Here is a 14,542-nt window from a genome sequence, read left to right as displayed (position 1 = left end):
CCAGTTCTGAGCATGGCCCTCCTAGGTCTCTTTCCAGCTATGCCTCAGTTTCCTCCCATGTCAAGTGAGAGGGTAACCCGTGCTTCACAAGGCTATCCCATATCACCTCCCATCTGCCCCATAACCCTGTTCCAGGCCACAGCACCCAGAACAGGGCCTAGCATAAAGCAGGCACTCTAGTTACAGGATGAATAAATGAGCTCTCAGTTCAGTTCAGTTCAGTTCAGTCGCTCAGTTGTGTCCGACTCTTTGCGACCCCATGAATCGCAGCACGCCAGGCCTCCCTGTCCATCACCAACTCCCGGAGTTCACTCAGACTCACGTCCATCGAGTCAGTGATGCCATCCAGCCATCTCATAAGGCCAATGTAACTATCTCCCGACCTTGGGCACTGCTGCTTACTCTCTCTGATCTCTGGTTTAACAGGAGGGGTAAGGTCACGCCCACATGGCCTTGGTCAAATGCCTTGTGCTAACAGAATTTAGCAGACACTATGAGAGAAGGCAGAAGGTGGGGCGGGAATGGGGGTGGAGGTGGGCAGCGCAACTGGGAGGAGTAAAAAGCTGTTGGTCCTGGGACCAGGTCAGGGTCAGGGCAGAACACAGAGACCCAGACCTTCGCCTACCAGGCTGGGGAGATAATGTTTGGCCTCTGCACCCGCCTGGCTTCTGGGAGAGGCCTGCGTCCCGGGAAACAAGTGCTGAAAGAGTCAAGGGCTGGAGGAACCAACATGCTTTTGCCACCCCTAGTGGCTGGCACTGGCACAGACAAGGTGCCACCCCAAACAAGGGGCCCTGCCTGAAGACACAGAGGCTGCTCCATGAAGGGCGGCAGGCACAAAGAGGGCCCAAGCTGCGGTGACCTGCTGTCTGGTCCCTCCTGAGTGGGTGGGAGGCCTTCATGTCCCCTTTTCCTAGAGAAGGCCAAAGTTCAGAGGGTGTGAGACCCAGGCGACTCGCAGGTTTCGTGTGCGGGGCGAGCGATGTGTTGGCGAGAGCTGCACTGGGGCCCCGCGGGTGAGTGTCATCCGGGGAAACACAAAACCACACACGCGGCAGTACCCGCTAGCCTTCATGGCGGTTAGCGAAGCGGCCTGGGAAAGGCCGGTTCTTGCCCTCGGTTTATGGATTAAAAGTGTCCACGACAGGAACGCAGAAGGCGACGTGCGTTACCACGAACACTAGAGATCGGGGACCTAACAGAAGTGAAATTCAGCGCTGGTTCCCCCTGCCATAGAGGTCCACGCGGGGCAGGCCCCGGGTGGCCTAAGCCCCGCCCCGCAGCCTCCGCCAGGGGATTGGGGGCGGAGTCTGAGTGCGGCTGCGTGAGCCGGGCGGGAGGAAGGCGGGCGGTGGGCGGACCCGCAGCCGGGTCTGTGTGCGCGGCTGGGGCGCGGGCCACGCTGAGACCCGGAGCAAAGCTGACCCAGTGCCTCACCATGGACTCGCGCCCCGAAGAGTACGAGCTCAACGGCGACCTGCGCCCGAGCTCGCCCGGATCCCCGGGCGCCTCGGTAAGCACCCCCTCCATCCGTGCCGCTGTGCGACCTTGTCCGACGCCCGCCCTCTCTGAGCCCTGCTCCCAAGACTCCCAGGCACCTACGGGCGCCGACCCGCTCGCTGCGCGCCGCGTCCGCAGTGAGGGTCGGGGTGGTCGCCATGCCCCCTGCGTCCCGCCCCCTTGCCAGCGTGGTCGCGGGGAGCCCAGGGATGATCCGGGGCTCAAGCCACTCTGGAAGGTTGGGCTGGGGCGCGGGCGGTTGGCAGGCTGCCGTTCGTGGCCCGGGGCAGGTAGCGCCCACACGGAGCTGCGCAGCCGTGGGGCCTGGGCGCCACCTTCACTCCGCTTTCCGCGGCCCCTGCCTTCTTGGCTCTCACACAGCGCTCCAGCTCTGCCTCTGCTCCGGTTCGCTGCGCGCTGGGACTAGGCACCGAACGGATCCCGGCCTCTGGGCTCCAGGCCAGCAGCGGGCAGACAGTTACGTCACTTACGGTGTCCACAGCGACCGCACAGTCTTGTGCATGCCCTGATGGGGAACCTGGGGCCGCTGTGGCCTCCTCCCCTCTCTCCACCCGCGGGTTCTTGCGCTTCAGCCGGCCCTGCTGGCCTTGGAGCGCTGTGAGCATGGGGGCAGGCCCTGGCAGTCGTCCCATTTAGATCCAGTACCCTGGCACCCTGGGGTCCTGTCCCACTGTTGGAGCAGGGCCACAGTAGCGGTTTGTAACCGGCCTTGCCCAGGACGCACTTCCCCAGGGCCTCTGTTTGTGGCGCAGACTTGAGCACCACCCTTTGGTAACTTGTTGACATTGGACTTTCTTTTAGTTTCTGACCCCTGGGGATGGGGGCAGGGACAGTGGCCTCTCAGCCATGTACACCAGACTGAGGCCGAGACTGACCCTGCTCAGATGTGGGTGACCAGTCCTAGGTGATGCTGTAGTAAGAGGCCATATTTAGGGGGTGGAGGGCAAACATGTGGGGCAAACAAGGCCCTGGCCTGGGGAGCAGTCCCTCAGCGGGCAGGGATCCCTGTGCTCAGGGGTCACTGCCATTGGCTTTGGGACCAGTTGCGGGTGCTACAGCCCTGTTCCACTCTATCTGAGAGCTGAGACCAGTCCTAACGGAGAAGTCATGGCCAGAGTGCTGAACACACAGGCGGGTGGGAAGACTTCCTGACCAGTGGGGACCTTGGCACTGAGCCCTGGGGTGTGAGTATGTGTGGAAGGGCATCCCAGGAGGAAGAACAGTGACAGAAGGGCCCAGGGGCTGGACCACCAAGTACATCGGGGCTGAGTATAGGAGGTCAGACCTTGCCAGCTGCAGAGGGGCCGTGGAGGCTCTGGACGCTCATGTGAGAGTGGACACATTATTCCAGGGGGCTCCAGTCACAGGCAGGGAGGCTCTGGGAGAGAACGTCAGGACTGACGGCTGCTCTGCTCATCCAGCCTGGGGTCCGGTCCCACCCAACACTGCTCTCTCTCCAGCCTCTGCCTTCTGCTTCCCACCCTCAGGACCTGCCTCACTGTGCTCTTAGGCACATCACTCTGTGTCTCAGTGTCTTGTTTGTGAAATGGGGTGAGAGCAGCACCTCCAACAGAGGGTTATGAAAGAAAGTAAAAGTGTTAGTCACTCAGTTGTGTCTGACTCTTTGCAAACCCTTGGACTGTAGCCCGCCAGGCTCCTCTGTCCATGGGATTCTCCAGGCAAGAATACTGGAGTGGGTGACCATTCCCTTCTCCAGGGGATCTTCCCAACCCAAGGACTGAACCCACATCTCTTGCACTGCAGGCAGATCCTTTACTGTCTGAGCCACCAGGGAAGCCCTCAGAGGCTTGTGGTGAGGACTAAATGGGCTAATGTGTGTGAAGTGCTGGGGTGAACTGGACGCATAGTATTAACATTCCTGCCTGCCAAACTAGATCCTCTTTCAAAGATGACATCCCGGCAGGGTTTAGGAAGGGCAGCACCTTCTCCCAGGCACAATCCGCTCTCCCCTTACCCCATCATAGGCACGGCCCTCCCCCTGCACCTCACCTGGCTCTTCCACAGCCTTCCCTCCCAGTGGCCCCTGCCTGAATCTGAGTCCCAAGGTCCTGCTTGAGGAGGGGTAGAAAGGCTTGCTGGGAGGAGGGGAAAATCCCAGGATCTTCATATATGTCCCCACTTGAGCAAGAGCCCCCAGACAGCAGGATGTGTGGGCTGAGTCACCTCCATGTCCTCAATGTGCCCCTAGCTGCGGGAGGACTGACTGGGATCCCAAGCCCAGAGCCCCATCAGTCTCAAGATGCCCTGCTGCATGGCCTTGGGCAAGTACGGACTCTCTCTGTGAACCTCAATTTCCTCTTCTGTAGAGTGGGGAAGAATCACTCACCTCCCAGGGTGACTGGGCTCAGAGGAGAGTTGTATGTATAATCCAAGGGCAGATGATCTGTCAGGCCAGGGCAGTGAGGGAACTCCACAGATGTCCACTCCACAGATGTCCCCCTCCACGTGCTGCCTACCCCTGTGGCCTCCATGCAAGGCCAGTCAGCTTAGGGCCCCTGCTGGAGTGAGTTGGTGTCTTTAGTCAATTAACTCACTTTTGGATGGCAGCAGAAGAAATAAGAAGCGTTAGTTATATTGTGAAAATAAATGTGGCCATGCCCAGGGTTTATCTGAGGGGGCAGCTGCCTTGGACACTGCAGACTCTGGGGCTATAGCCAGCCGAGGACACAGCAGGGCTCTGGCAGAACAGGGTGCAGTGAGGCTCGCAGGGCAACATTTGGGCTTGGAAACCAAGTCCTGGGAGGGAGGATTGCTTGCATAGCCTCCGCTGCTGGGAGAGGTTTGCTCTTTTTCTCTTAAACTCTTTTTTTGGCCTTGCTGAGCTGGCATGTGGAATTTCAGTTCCCCGATCAGGGATTGAGCCTGTGCCCCCTGCCTTGGAATTGTGGAGTCTTAATCACGGGATCACCAGGGAAGTTCCACGTTTGCTCTTTTTCTCATTTCTGCTCTCCTGGCAGATCCTGAGGCTGGCGGGGTCTTGGCCATGTTCCAAAAGGCAACTCTGACGTGGCCGCACAGTTACTTCTGGTCAGTGGTGAGCCCACAGGAAGCAGGACTGCCCAACCCCGCTCAGCTGCTGCGAGGACCTCCCACCCCTACCCTGGGAAACTTCCCGCCAGGAACTCAGACATGGAGCAAGAGACCTTCCAAGGCTGACTGGGCACAGATGGTGTGGGGACAGTGCAAGAGTGAGCTAGTGTGACCTGGGGTGGGTGCCTTCACGCTGAGCCCAGGCAGTGGGCACAGTAGCAGCTTATGCCCCACACCGATGGATCAGACAGATCCTACTGGGCCTCAGCAGATCCTACCTGGTCGGTTCTCAGGTCCCAGCCCAGAAGTGAGGACTCCAGAACCCCCACATCCACTGTTGCCCACTGAGCCCAAGGGGTGGGGCCCTATGCAGGAGTGGCTGCAATGGCCAGCATCTGGAGCTGGGCTTCACTCAGCTCATGCAGTTTCCGGGGCTAGTCCTCGCTCTTCCTTGTTAGGGACTTTCACAATAGACTTAATTACAAGTTGTTACAGTTCATTTGGGAGGCAGCCTTTCAAAGCCATGAGGCTGGGTGGCGAGGAAGAGGATCAATCAGTCCTGCCCTGCCCCAGCTGTGCTCTAACCAGCCACTAGGCTTCTGAGCGCTTCATTCACTCCCCATCATGTGCCCGCCTGCCCATTTTATAGCTGAGGAAACTGAGCACAGACCAGTCACTCTGCTGGTCTGTGGTGTGGCAGGATGTGGAGATGATAAAGGGAAGGCTCACATCCACATCCCACCTCTTCCCAGAGCAGCTGATGAGCCTCATAAATTTTGGGTCTATGAGGGCCTTGGTCGTTCATTCTTTAGATGTGAAACTGGGCTCTGGGAAGGGGGGTGGGAATTCCCACGTAGGCATCTTGTTCCATGCTTGTACCTGGGATTTGGAGTCAGTGGCAGAATTGTGGGCAGGCAGGATTGGAGGAAGTCCATAACCCAAACCTTGAGGTCCTGCAGAGATTCAGTCGGCCATGGCCCTGGCCTGCCCTCATCTCCCAAGGAAGCAGAGGGTTTACCGGCAAGAGGCTGAGGATGAGCCAGACCTCGTGGGCCCAACTAGAGGCCATGGGCAGCCTCTCCAAGCCCAGGGTGAACTGGAGGATGCGCTGTGTTGAAACTGGGTACTCTGAGTACCTCAGACCTGTTTTGAATCTCGCTTCTGTTCCAATTTGCCTCCCTGTCCAAGCTGAGGTTGCTCAGTGCAGTGTGACCCTGGGCCGGGTGGCCTGGGTCCCTGCGAGCTGCCTGTGTACAAATGACTGGGATGACACACATTGTCCACAGAAAGTAGGCTCAAGGAGCCAGCCTTGTGGGCATCCCTGCCAAAACCAGCTCCTTCTCTACAGGCTTCTTCCTGGCTTTTAGAGAAAAGAAAAACGAATGGCAGCCCTGAGCTTACTCAGCTTCTGAGATGCCGCTGGGTTTCAGTGAATTCCTTTTGGCCCCAGGGACACATTAAACTGGGTGTTTGATCCCTGCACTGCCCAAGTCATGGGCAGAGGTCTCAGTGGGAGGGTCCCAAGCATGGCTCCTGGCAGCTGGGTGGGGAGGTGAAGCTCCACACCTGTGCAAGATGGGCTCTGACTTCCCCCCAACTTGGGTGACCTCCTCAGGATAGTGCCTTCCCTGGGATTCACCTGAACAGTGATCACCTCTTGGGCCCAGAGCTCTCCCCACAGCTCAAAGCCCCTCCCCAGAAGGCCTGGGGTACCAAGGTCAGGCACGAGGGAAATGAATCAACCCTGAAATCCACCCCCAACCCAAGGCCCTACACATAAAGCTTCCTGGCCTCCTCCCCAGTGTGGACATGAGGCTGTGCCATGTCCTGGGTGGCCCTTAGCTTCAAGGTGGACAAGCTGGGTTCAAATTCTGATCTGCCTCTCCCTCACGGTGGCCCTGAGTAAGCCCCCTTGACCCTTAGTCTTCCACTCTGTAGAATGGGAGAACAGTGCTCTTTCTCCCTGTTAGTGTACTTGGTGGGTGGTAGAACTTCCCAGACTGTGGCCTGGGGTGTACAGATGGGAAAACTGAAGCCCGGTGAAGGGAACATGTTGTCGAGGCCACACTGCAAGCCTGTAGTCAGCTAGGGCTTGACCAGAGCCCCCTCCCCACCAGCCGTGTGGCCTGCAGCCTCTGGCCAGTGCTCCTTATCACTGCATGGGTTGAATAGGAAGCAGATGGCTCTGTGGGCAGGAAATATCCTGGTCAGAAGGGACATATGGGCTGAGGCCCTTGCTTGCTACCAGGGGCCCTGAGACAGTGACCAGATCCCCCAGAACCTCCTGGGATGTTTGCTCCATGGCCCTGTTGCACACCTAGGGCGCTCAACTGCAGAGGGGGCTGGGGACTTCCAAGCACTCAGCCTCACAAGTGACCCTGACCTCAGCCCTGCTCTGCAGGGCCGGAGGAGACTGTGGTGTCAGCTTTCAGAGCTTCTGAGCCCTGGCATCTGGGTTCAAATCCCAGTGCAGCCCTCACTTCCTATTGACTTTGGACAAGTTTCCTTCCCGTACAGACTCAATTTACCCCCTCAGTTTACTTCCCCGTGAAGACAAGGACTCCCTGGAGGAAAGCACCCAACTGAAGGGTGACGGGTTTTGCCCTGGGCCCCCAAGGTGGAGGACAGGGGGGCACAGGCTCCCTGTGCTGGGGGCACTGCTGCTGCTGCTGGCATTGTGTATTTGAATGCGTGTGTGGTTGCATAGGCGTGAAATATTTATACAGCTCAAGAGAGTTCAAAGTAAAAGAGAAATTCTCCCTCCTGCCCAGAAGCCTCCACAGTTAGCTGTGTGTGTGTTTGCTAATGAACACACACATGTATATTGTATGTATGTATGTACACGTATGTGTACATGTATCCACGTGTGTGTATGTGCATGTGTACCATGTATACATGTTAGTGTATGCTTACACGCGTATATGCATTGTGCTTCTGTGTATGTGTGTATAGATGCGGGTGTATGGCGTGTATGTGTGTATGTGCTCATGAATGTGTGCATTTGTGTGTGTATAGCTCCCCTGCCCCCCAGAAGGTGGAAGCTCCTTGGAAGACCTGCGCCTGGCTTTTTCTCTGGGATTGGGGATTGGGATGAGCACTGGGGTGGCCTCAAGGAAGACATTTTGGTGTTTCTGGTTTATGAAACTTAGGGGCACATGGCCAGCAGGCCAGGGCCTCCAGGATGCCTGCACCCAGTGGAGCACATACATGATGGAGCATGGGCAGCTGGGCCACTTTGCAAGAGCAGAGCTGGGAGACAGCGTGGGTGCTTTTGAGGCAGGGCACAGACCCTGGGGAGGAGTGGTGTGCCCTGGGTATTCTTGGGCGAGGGGGGTGGCCCACCCAGCTGTGAGTGCAGTTGTAGGCCTGGCATGGAGAGTCAAAGGAGAGACCCCACTTAAAGAAAGAAAGAGGCTGCACATGGAATTTCCCAGAGAGCAGGGCCAGGGCACTGGGTTGGACAAAGGCTTTCCCAGCGAGCTCTTGGTCTAGAATTTTAAACCAAGAGGATTTGCTGCTTAAGAACAACGGACAGTGAGGGAACACAGGACATGGGAGTCCCATGCTCGCCCTCCTGAGCCTGTTATTCTAGATGAGATTTAAACTTTAAAAGATATAATGTAGTGATGACCTAGAGGGGTGGGTGGGGAGGGTGGGAGGAAGGTTCAAGAGGGAGGGAATGTATGTATACACACAGCTGTTCACTTTGTTGAACAGCAGAAGCTAACACAACATTGTAAAGCAGTTATACTCCAATTTAAAATAGAAGATATAATGTAAAAGTAGTTTTACTTCTGTAAAACTTCTGTATTTCTGTGATTCTGTAATTTCCATTGTATAGTTCTATAATCTCCATGCTTTCTCCAACTGCAGAAAGTAGAAGTTTGCCCTCCCCAGAACCCCCACCTCCCATCCCTGCATCTTTCATGAGTCTAGAAATAAGCTCTCCCAAATGGCCCCAGGAGGCCTAGGCTCAGGAAGGCCTGTGGACAAGTGGCCAGGGCTGAGGGGTACAGGTTAGTTCTGGGAGGATGGGGAGGGGCCTGGCCAGGGGCAGCTTGAAGAGGGCGGATGGGCTGGCTACCAAGAGGATGCCAGGCGGCTTTGAGTTACCTTCAAGTGAAAGAGCCATCCCGAGAGGCAAACTCCAGTCTCTCTCGGGAGAGGTGGCTTGGACTCCAGTTTCTGAGGCCAGCCTTCTGCCTAACTCCCCTCCCTGCTCCTGCCCCTGCAGAGAACCTAGCCTGCAGAGACAGTCGGCTCTGGGTGGGGCCTTGAGGCACAGAGGGTGCTCGGGAGTGACAGGGACTGGCCTTGAGGACTGGGGATGTTCTCAGGCAGAAGTGAGGGAGGAAGTAGCCGAACTTGTGTTTGCAGTTTATCAACACAAACAGGAAGGCAGGATAAGCTCTAGAGCGTCATGACCAGTAGGGCACTCTAAGGGTGACCTCGTGCTTATCACAAATACTAGTAATGACGGGTCAGGAGGAGACTCTGGAGGCGTAGATGTGTGGTGGCCTGGGTGTGGTGATGGTGTAACGGTGCACACTTAGCTCCACACTCCTCAGGTTTTCATGTCTATTATGTACAGCTTTTTGTGTGTCAGTCACATCTCACTCAGTAAAGTGGTTTAAGATTGTTTTTAATAAAAAAGTAAGGAAGAGGCTAAGTTTAGCTGTAGATTAGAATACTGAGGCATCTCTTGAGCACCTGCTGTGCGCCCGCACAGCTGGGAGATGGCCTGGGTGGATCAGCCATCCCAGGAAGTCTTATTTCACATGTGGGCAAGTGTGTGGAAATCTGGGATCCAGCTGCTGTCACGTCACCTCCCTGGCACCAGTCACCTCCTGAAGGGAAGGGCAGGCAGGGGCACGCAGGGGAGGCTGCCAGACGGCCCCACCCATGGCAGGCAGATGGTTGGCAGCATTTTCCCGTCTAAAACCAGAGTGTGCGCTGAGGTTGTGTTTTGTTTCCTTTCTCTTCCAGGACTTGATTCCTAGGGTGGGTCTTGCAGGGCTGTACAGTCTCTTCTCTGGGCCTATTGTTCTGTTAATCAGCACATCCCTTTCAAGCCTCATCTGCTGACCCGATCTACTCCCACCTTCTTGCCAGTACCTAGGAAGGAGACCAGGCTCAAAGTAGGGGACACCAGGGTGGGCCCGGGCCCACAGTCCCCTGCTGCAGAGCCTGGCCTGACCACCCCACTCCCTGCAGCCTAGCCGCTGGGGCAGGAACCAGCCCATCAACATGAACCATTATGCCAACAAGAAGAGCGCAGCTGAGAGCATGCTGGACATCGCACTGCTGATGGCCAACGCCTCCCAGCTGAAGGCTGTCATTGAGCAGGGCCCTGGCTTCGCCTTCTTCATCCCCCTGGTGGTCCTCATCTCCATCTCCCTCGCGCTGCAGATTGCTGTGGGCGTGCTGCTCATCTTCCTTGGTGCGTGCCTGGGCAGGGGGCTGCAGCAGCGGGAGGGCCCTGGGGTTCCCCTACCCTACAGCCAGCTGATTCTGCCTGCACACACTCTGGGATGGGTCACACATTTTGCAAGCCCTCACGAGCTGCACAGGAGCCCCAGCCCACCTGGCTAGGCCAGATGGTCCAAAATGGATTAACAGCTCCCACTGTGGCCCCCAGAGGGCCCCTCATGTCTCTATCCTTCCACTCACCCAAGCTGAGGACACAGGAAAACATCATAACCATACAAAGAGTTGACGTGTATTGGGTGCCTACTATGTACCCACTAGTCCTTAGGTGGGCTATAGGGACCAGGTGATGGTCCTGCCCCCCAGGTGAGGGTCAGGTATAGAAGCAGCACGTGTTTGGGCTCCCCTCCACCTGGCTGCATGACCTCAGGCAGGCTACGTGACCTTGTGGGCCTGTTTCCTTGCCTAGAAAGTGGGCGTAAGGACAGCCTTGGGTACGTGTGGGAATGGCTTATCACGCGCCAGTGCTCAGAATGGTGCTTGCCTGTGTGTGTGCAGTACCTTGTGCCTTAGAATGCAAGCCTGGGCCTCGGGCCTCCCACCTTCCACTTTGTGATGAGGCGCCAGGCCCCTCTGAGTTTCTCCTCACAGAGCAAGCGGGGCTGCAGCAGTCAAGCCAGAGATAGCAGACTGCCTGGGCCAGGCCCCATTTTTGGCAGTGTTTTAAAGCAGGCATATCTCTCTCTGGGGGGGCAGAAGAGGGCCCCATGATATCTCCCAGCCCTGAGCAGTGCCTGCTCCCTCTCACAGTTAGGTATGACCTCAACAACCCTGCCAAGCATGCCAAGCTGGACTTCCTCAACAACCTGGCCACTGGTCTGGTCTTCATCATCGTCGTGGTCAACATCTTCATTACTGCCTTTGGTGTCCAGAAGCCCCCCATGGACATGGCACCCCGGCAGTAGGGGCTCAGGTGAGCTGGCAGGGCTGTCAAGGGTCTGTTCCTTCACGAACCCACCCGCTGACCCCACGGGGCTGCTGACTCAGCGTGGGAAACTCAGGGTCTTTTGTGCAGACCGCCCGTGACTGCATCTGTCCTTGCCCAGGCCTTGCAGGGTGGGTGCCCCTGGGCATGTGCCCCCCTACACCACACTCAGCCCACTGTCCTTGTTCAGAGAGACCCAGTGCCCACCCACGGTGACCCCACTTGGGAGCAGAAGCCACAAGGAAGTCACGTGAGCCTCGTAACACACTCAACAAGCCCCTCCTATAGGGAGGTTGTGGGGGCTCAGAGGCAGGCAACCCGGATTGTCACGAGGGCAGATGCAGAAGGCTGGCAGGTCTGGCATGTGTCCTGGCCAGGGTCACACAACACAGGTCCACGGGGCCCTGGACCCAGCAGTCCTCAGGCCTGCCACAGAGGTGAGGCGGGTGCCATAGACAGACAGCAAACACCTGTGTGTCAGGGACGTAGGAGGAAACCTTCCAGATTGACCAAGCGGACGAAGCAAGATGCTGGGAGCAGGGCCTTTGTGTGGCCCTGTTGTGAGTATCTGGCTTCCACTTGCCCCTGCCATCACTATTGGCCCCACCTGGCATGGATTCTCTGCCCAGCTGCTGGCCCCAGATTGCTGTTCAATCTGTTCCCTGTGGAATCCTCTGGATGCCAGCCTGCTGCCTCACTCATCGCATGACAACCGGGCCACTTATTAATCACCTGCTGTGTGCCCCCAAGACAGTCTTGAGTCTCCCCAAGCATCAGCCTAGTGAGGAGACCTCAAGGTCCCCACGGCACATGTCCACCCACCAGCCCCTGCTCTCAGGGGTGCCCTGTCCGAGTGTGCTGGGCCAGGGTTTTAAACCCTGACAGTGTCCCACGGGGGGACACTGTAGTTCTCCCAGGTCAGAATTGGGCTGACTCTGGAGTCAGAGTGGCCCCGACATTTATGGGCTGGTTAGCAGACACCACGCTGAGGCAGGGTCACCAGAACAGAGCTGGAGGCTCCTCCAGCCTTGGTGACTCCATGCCTCCCCTCTCCCTTCTCTGCAGGTGCCCCTGGATCATGCCTGGCCACAGCTGCCTAGACGCAGGAGACGCCTTGCCCTTGAGGCCCATCCTCCTGTCCACGGGATTCCTCTAAACCACCGGAGCCCAGGCTGGCCCCGCTGGACTGCATCCAAATAAGCCACACGTGCTCAGGCCACTCTGGCCACACAGGGCCTGCCCCGTCCTCAGCTGCTCCTCCTCCTGGAGCATGGAGTAGCCAGGCCCAGAAGATAGAACTGGTGAGCCTTCAGCAAGGGTCATCACTGCCGTGGACATGCAGCAGGCTTGGGGGTCAAGGAGCTGGCCCCCATCTTGGGACATTTCCAGAGAGACGAGGCGATGCCTGCCCTCTGCCAGTGCAGCAGCGTCCTGGCTTTGTGTGCTGCCCACCCTGGGTGACCTGTGACCTCTGCACTTCCTGACCCAGGACTATAGACCATCAGTGACCCTGTGGGTCCCCCACCGTGGCCACTGACTCAGACCTCACACCTTCCACCAGCAGTGATTGGGCAGGGCTGTAGCCCCTCCTTGGGGATCTGAGCCCCCACTTTTCTATATATAAGTAACCAATAAAGCTGATTCTTCTCCTCGTGTGGCTCCCAGAACCACCCTCCCTGCCACCCAGGCCCGGGTGCTGGACTGTGCCCCTCAGAGCCCCCGGCCTATACAGCCCTCCTCTGTCCCTCCCTCCAAGCCTTTGTTGGCATCTCCAGACATCACCCCCACATACATGTCCTCGGGGCAGTCAGCTCGATGACCCCTGACCAGACCCTCGTGGAAAGTTCCAGCACTCCCACATTTCCTGCAGTTTACATGCCCAACTAGCTCCCTTCTATACCCACGGTACTGGATCAAGGAGAGTGGGGCTGATGCCAAGCCAGCCTCGACCCTGCAGAGACACCAGTGAGGGCCAGGTGCTGTCTCTGGGGGCTCACGGAGTGGCCTCTCACATGGCTGGGACCCCCAGCTCCCTCAGTCCACCCTGTGACCACTAGGGCCTGAGCCCTCACTCTCAGCCCCCTTGTCATCTCCTTTCTGACCCTTGCTGGCCTCATTCCCTCATCTCAAGTCAGCAAAGCCCTCACCTGGGCCTTTCCAGGTGGGATACCTGAGAACCTCCAAGCAACTGGAGCCCGGGGAGGGGAATGAAGCCCCCAGGAGCTCCCAAGGCCCCTCCCCCATCACTTCTCTTGCCCTCCCCACTCTGAGCCTGAGGCAGCTCCACAGACATTCAGATGACCCCGTAGTCTTCTGTGGGGCTGAAAGATGAGCACAGAGTGATTGATAAACAAGAGTGCTTATGGGTGAGATGATCTAATCTGAGCTTTGCTTTAAAGTGAATAACTCAGAAAAAGGTACAGGGAAATGGATGAAGCAAAATTAGAAGTGCTGGGGACTGCAGAGCTGGGGCCCCAGACCCAGCTCTCTGCTCTTCTGAGTGTCTGAATGTCCCGTAAAGAAGGCTACTAAAGGTGATTCACACGTGTGATGAGATCCCTGAAGAAGCAAGACCAGCAGGTGGGCAGTGGGTGGACACGTGTTCCCAGAGGAGCCGATGAGCCTGGGGCCAACCTGGTCAGAGGGCAGATGCACAGCTGTCAGGTGGCTGGGCCCTGGGAGCAAGCAGTAGAGAGGCCAATCTCTGCGGCTGGTCACCGTGAGCACCTTGGCTGTCTCATTGCCAGGAAGCAGCAGGGGTCAGTCTCCTGGCTGTGAACCTGCCCCACTACCTGGCCCTCGTGGTGGATCCAAGGTGGTATCTGGGCCCATGCCCCCAGGTCCAACCCCACTCAGGGCTCTGCACAAGTGGAGGCTGCCCAGCACCATAGCCCTGGGGTAGCCTGAAGCTGTCTCTGGCCTGTGGTGTGTGGGATGCCCGACAGCCACACCAGGGGGATGCCAGCCTGTGTGGACCATGGACATGGCCAGCAGATGGCTGAGTTTCTCCTTTGGCCAGGACAGGAAGTTTGCCTAGACCTGACCAGACAGGGTAAGCCCCAGATGGCTGGATGGGTCCTAGGTCACCAAATCAGGCTGGCCTCTACAGGCACTAGGGGCATTGTGCATTCAGCCGCTGACAGCCTCTGCCCCAGCTGCTCCCCCACAGGTGTACCTGACAGCCCCTGATCTCCCCACCCATCAGCACCCAGGCTCATGTCAACAGACCCGGCCCCCAACCCTCACTCTGGATGTACCCCTGTCTCAGGGCCTTGGCTTGTGCTGCAGCTCTCTAGGTTCGGGGCTGTGCCCTGAGGTCTTCCCCGCTGGCCCTCCTGACTCCTGCTTCTTGTCACTGTCACGGCGGGCCATTTGGGTTTGCTCTGCCTTTGATGTCATTGGTCACGTCACTGCCCACAGTGCCCCCCTGGGGCCCTCATCTGAGCCCTGACTACCCCCATGTCATCTGGCCCATGATCAGGGCTGTTGCCTGAGAAGGAGGGTCCTGCTCACCATCTCCCTGAAGGCTAAGGGAGGTCTGCCTGAGCTGGGGAAGGA

At 57.7% G+C, this 14,542-nt stretch overlaps 1 protein-coding gene across 2 annotated transcripts; it reads left to right on the top strand.

Moving 5' to 3' along the window:
- The first annotated feature begins 1,337 nt into the window (after positions 1–1,337).
- On the top strand, positions 1,338–12,637 carry NINJ1 (ninjurin 1). 2 transcript variants are annotated; one of them, XM_061426223.1, is made up of 4 exons: positions 1,338–1,513; positions 9,787–10,012; positions 10,814–10,972; positions 12,050–12,637. In XM_061426223.1, exons 1-4 carry the CDS (start codon positions 1,439–1,441, stop codon positions 12,082–12,084), a joined length of 495 nt encoding a protein of 164 aa, XP_061282207.1. In that variant the 5' UTR covers positions 1,338–1,438; the 3' UTR covers positions 12,085–12,637. The 2 variants fall into 2 exon arrangements, with proteins under 2 accessions (XP_061282207.1, XP_061282209.1); XM_061426225.1 differs by having other exon boundaries at positions 1,341–1,513; positions 10,810–10,972; positions 12,050–12,138.
- Positions 12,638–14,542: the final 1,905 nt, after the last annotated feature.

Source organism: Bos javanicus, chromosome 8, assembly GCF_032452875.1.
Source record: "Bos javanicus breed banteng chromosome 8, ARS-OSU_banteng_1.0, whole genome shotgun sequence".
Taxonomy (NCBI): domain Eukaryota; kingdom Metazoa; phylum Chordata; class Mammalia; order Artiodactyla; family Bovidae; genus Bos; species Bos javanicus.
Note: the sequence above shows the minus strand (reverse complement) of the source record. Positions and strands in the feature narration are given on the sequence as shown.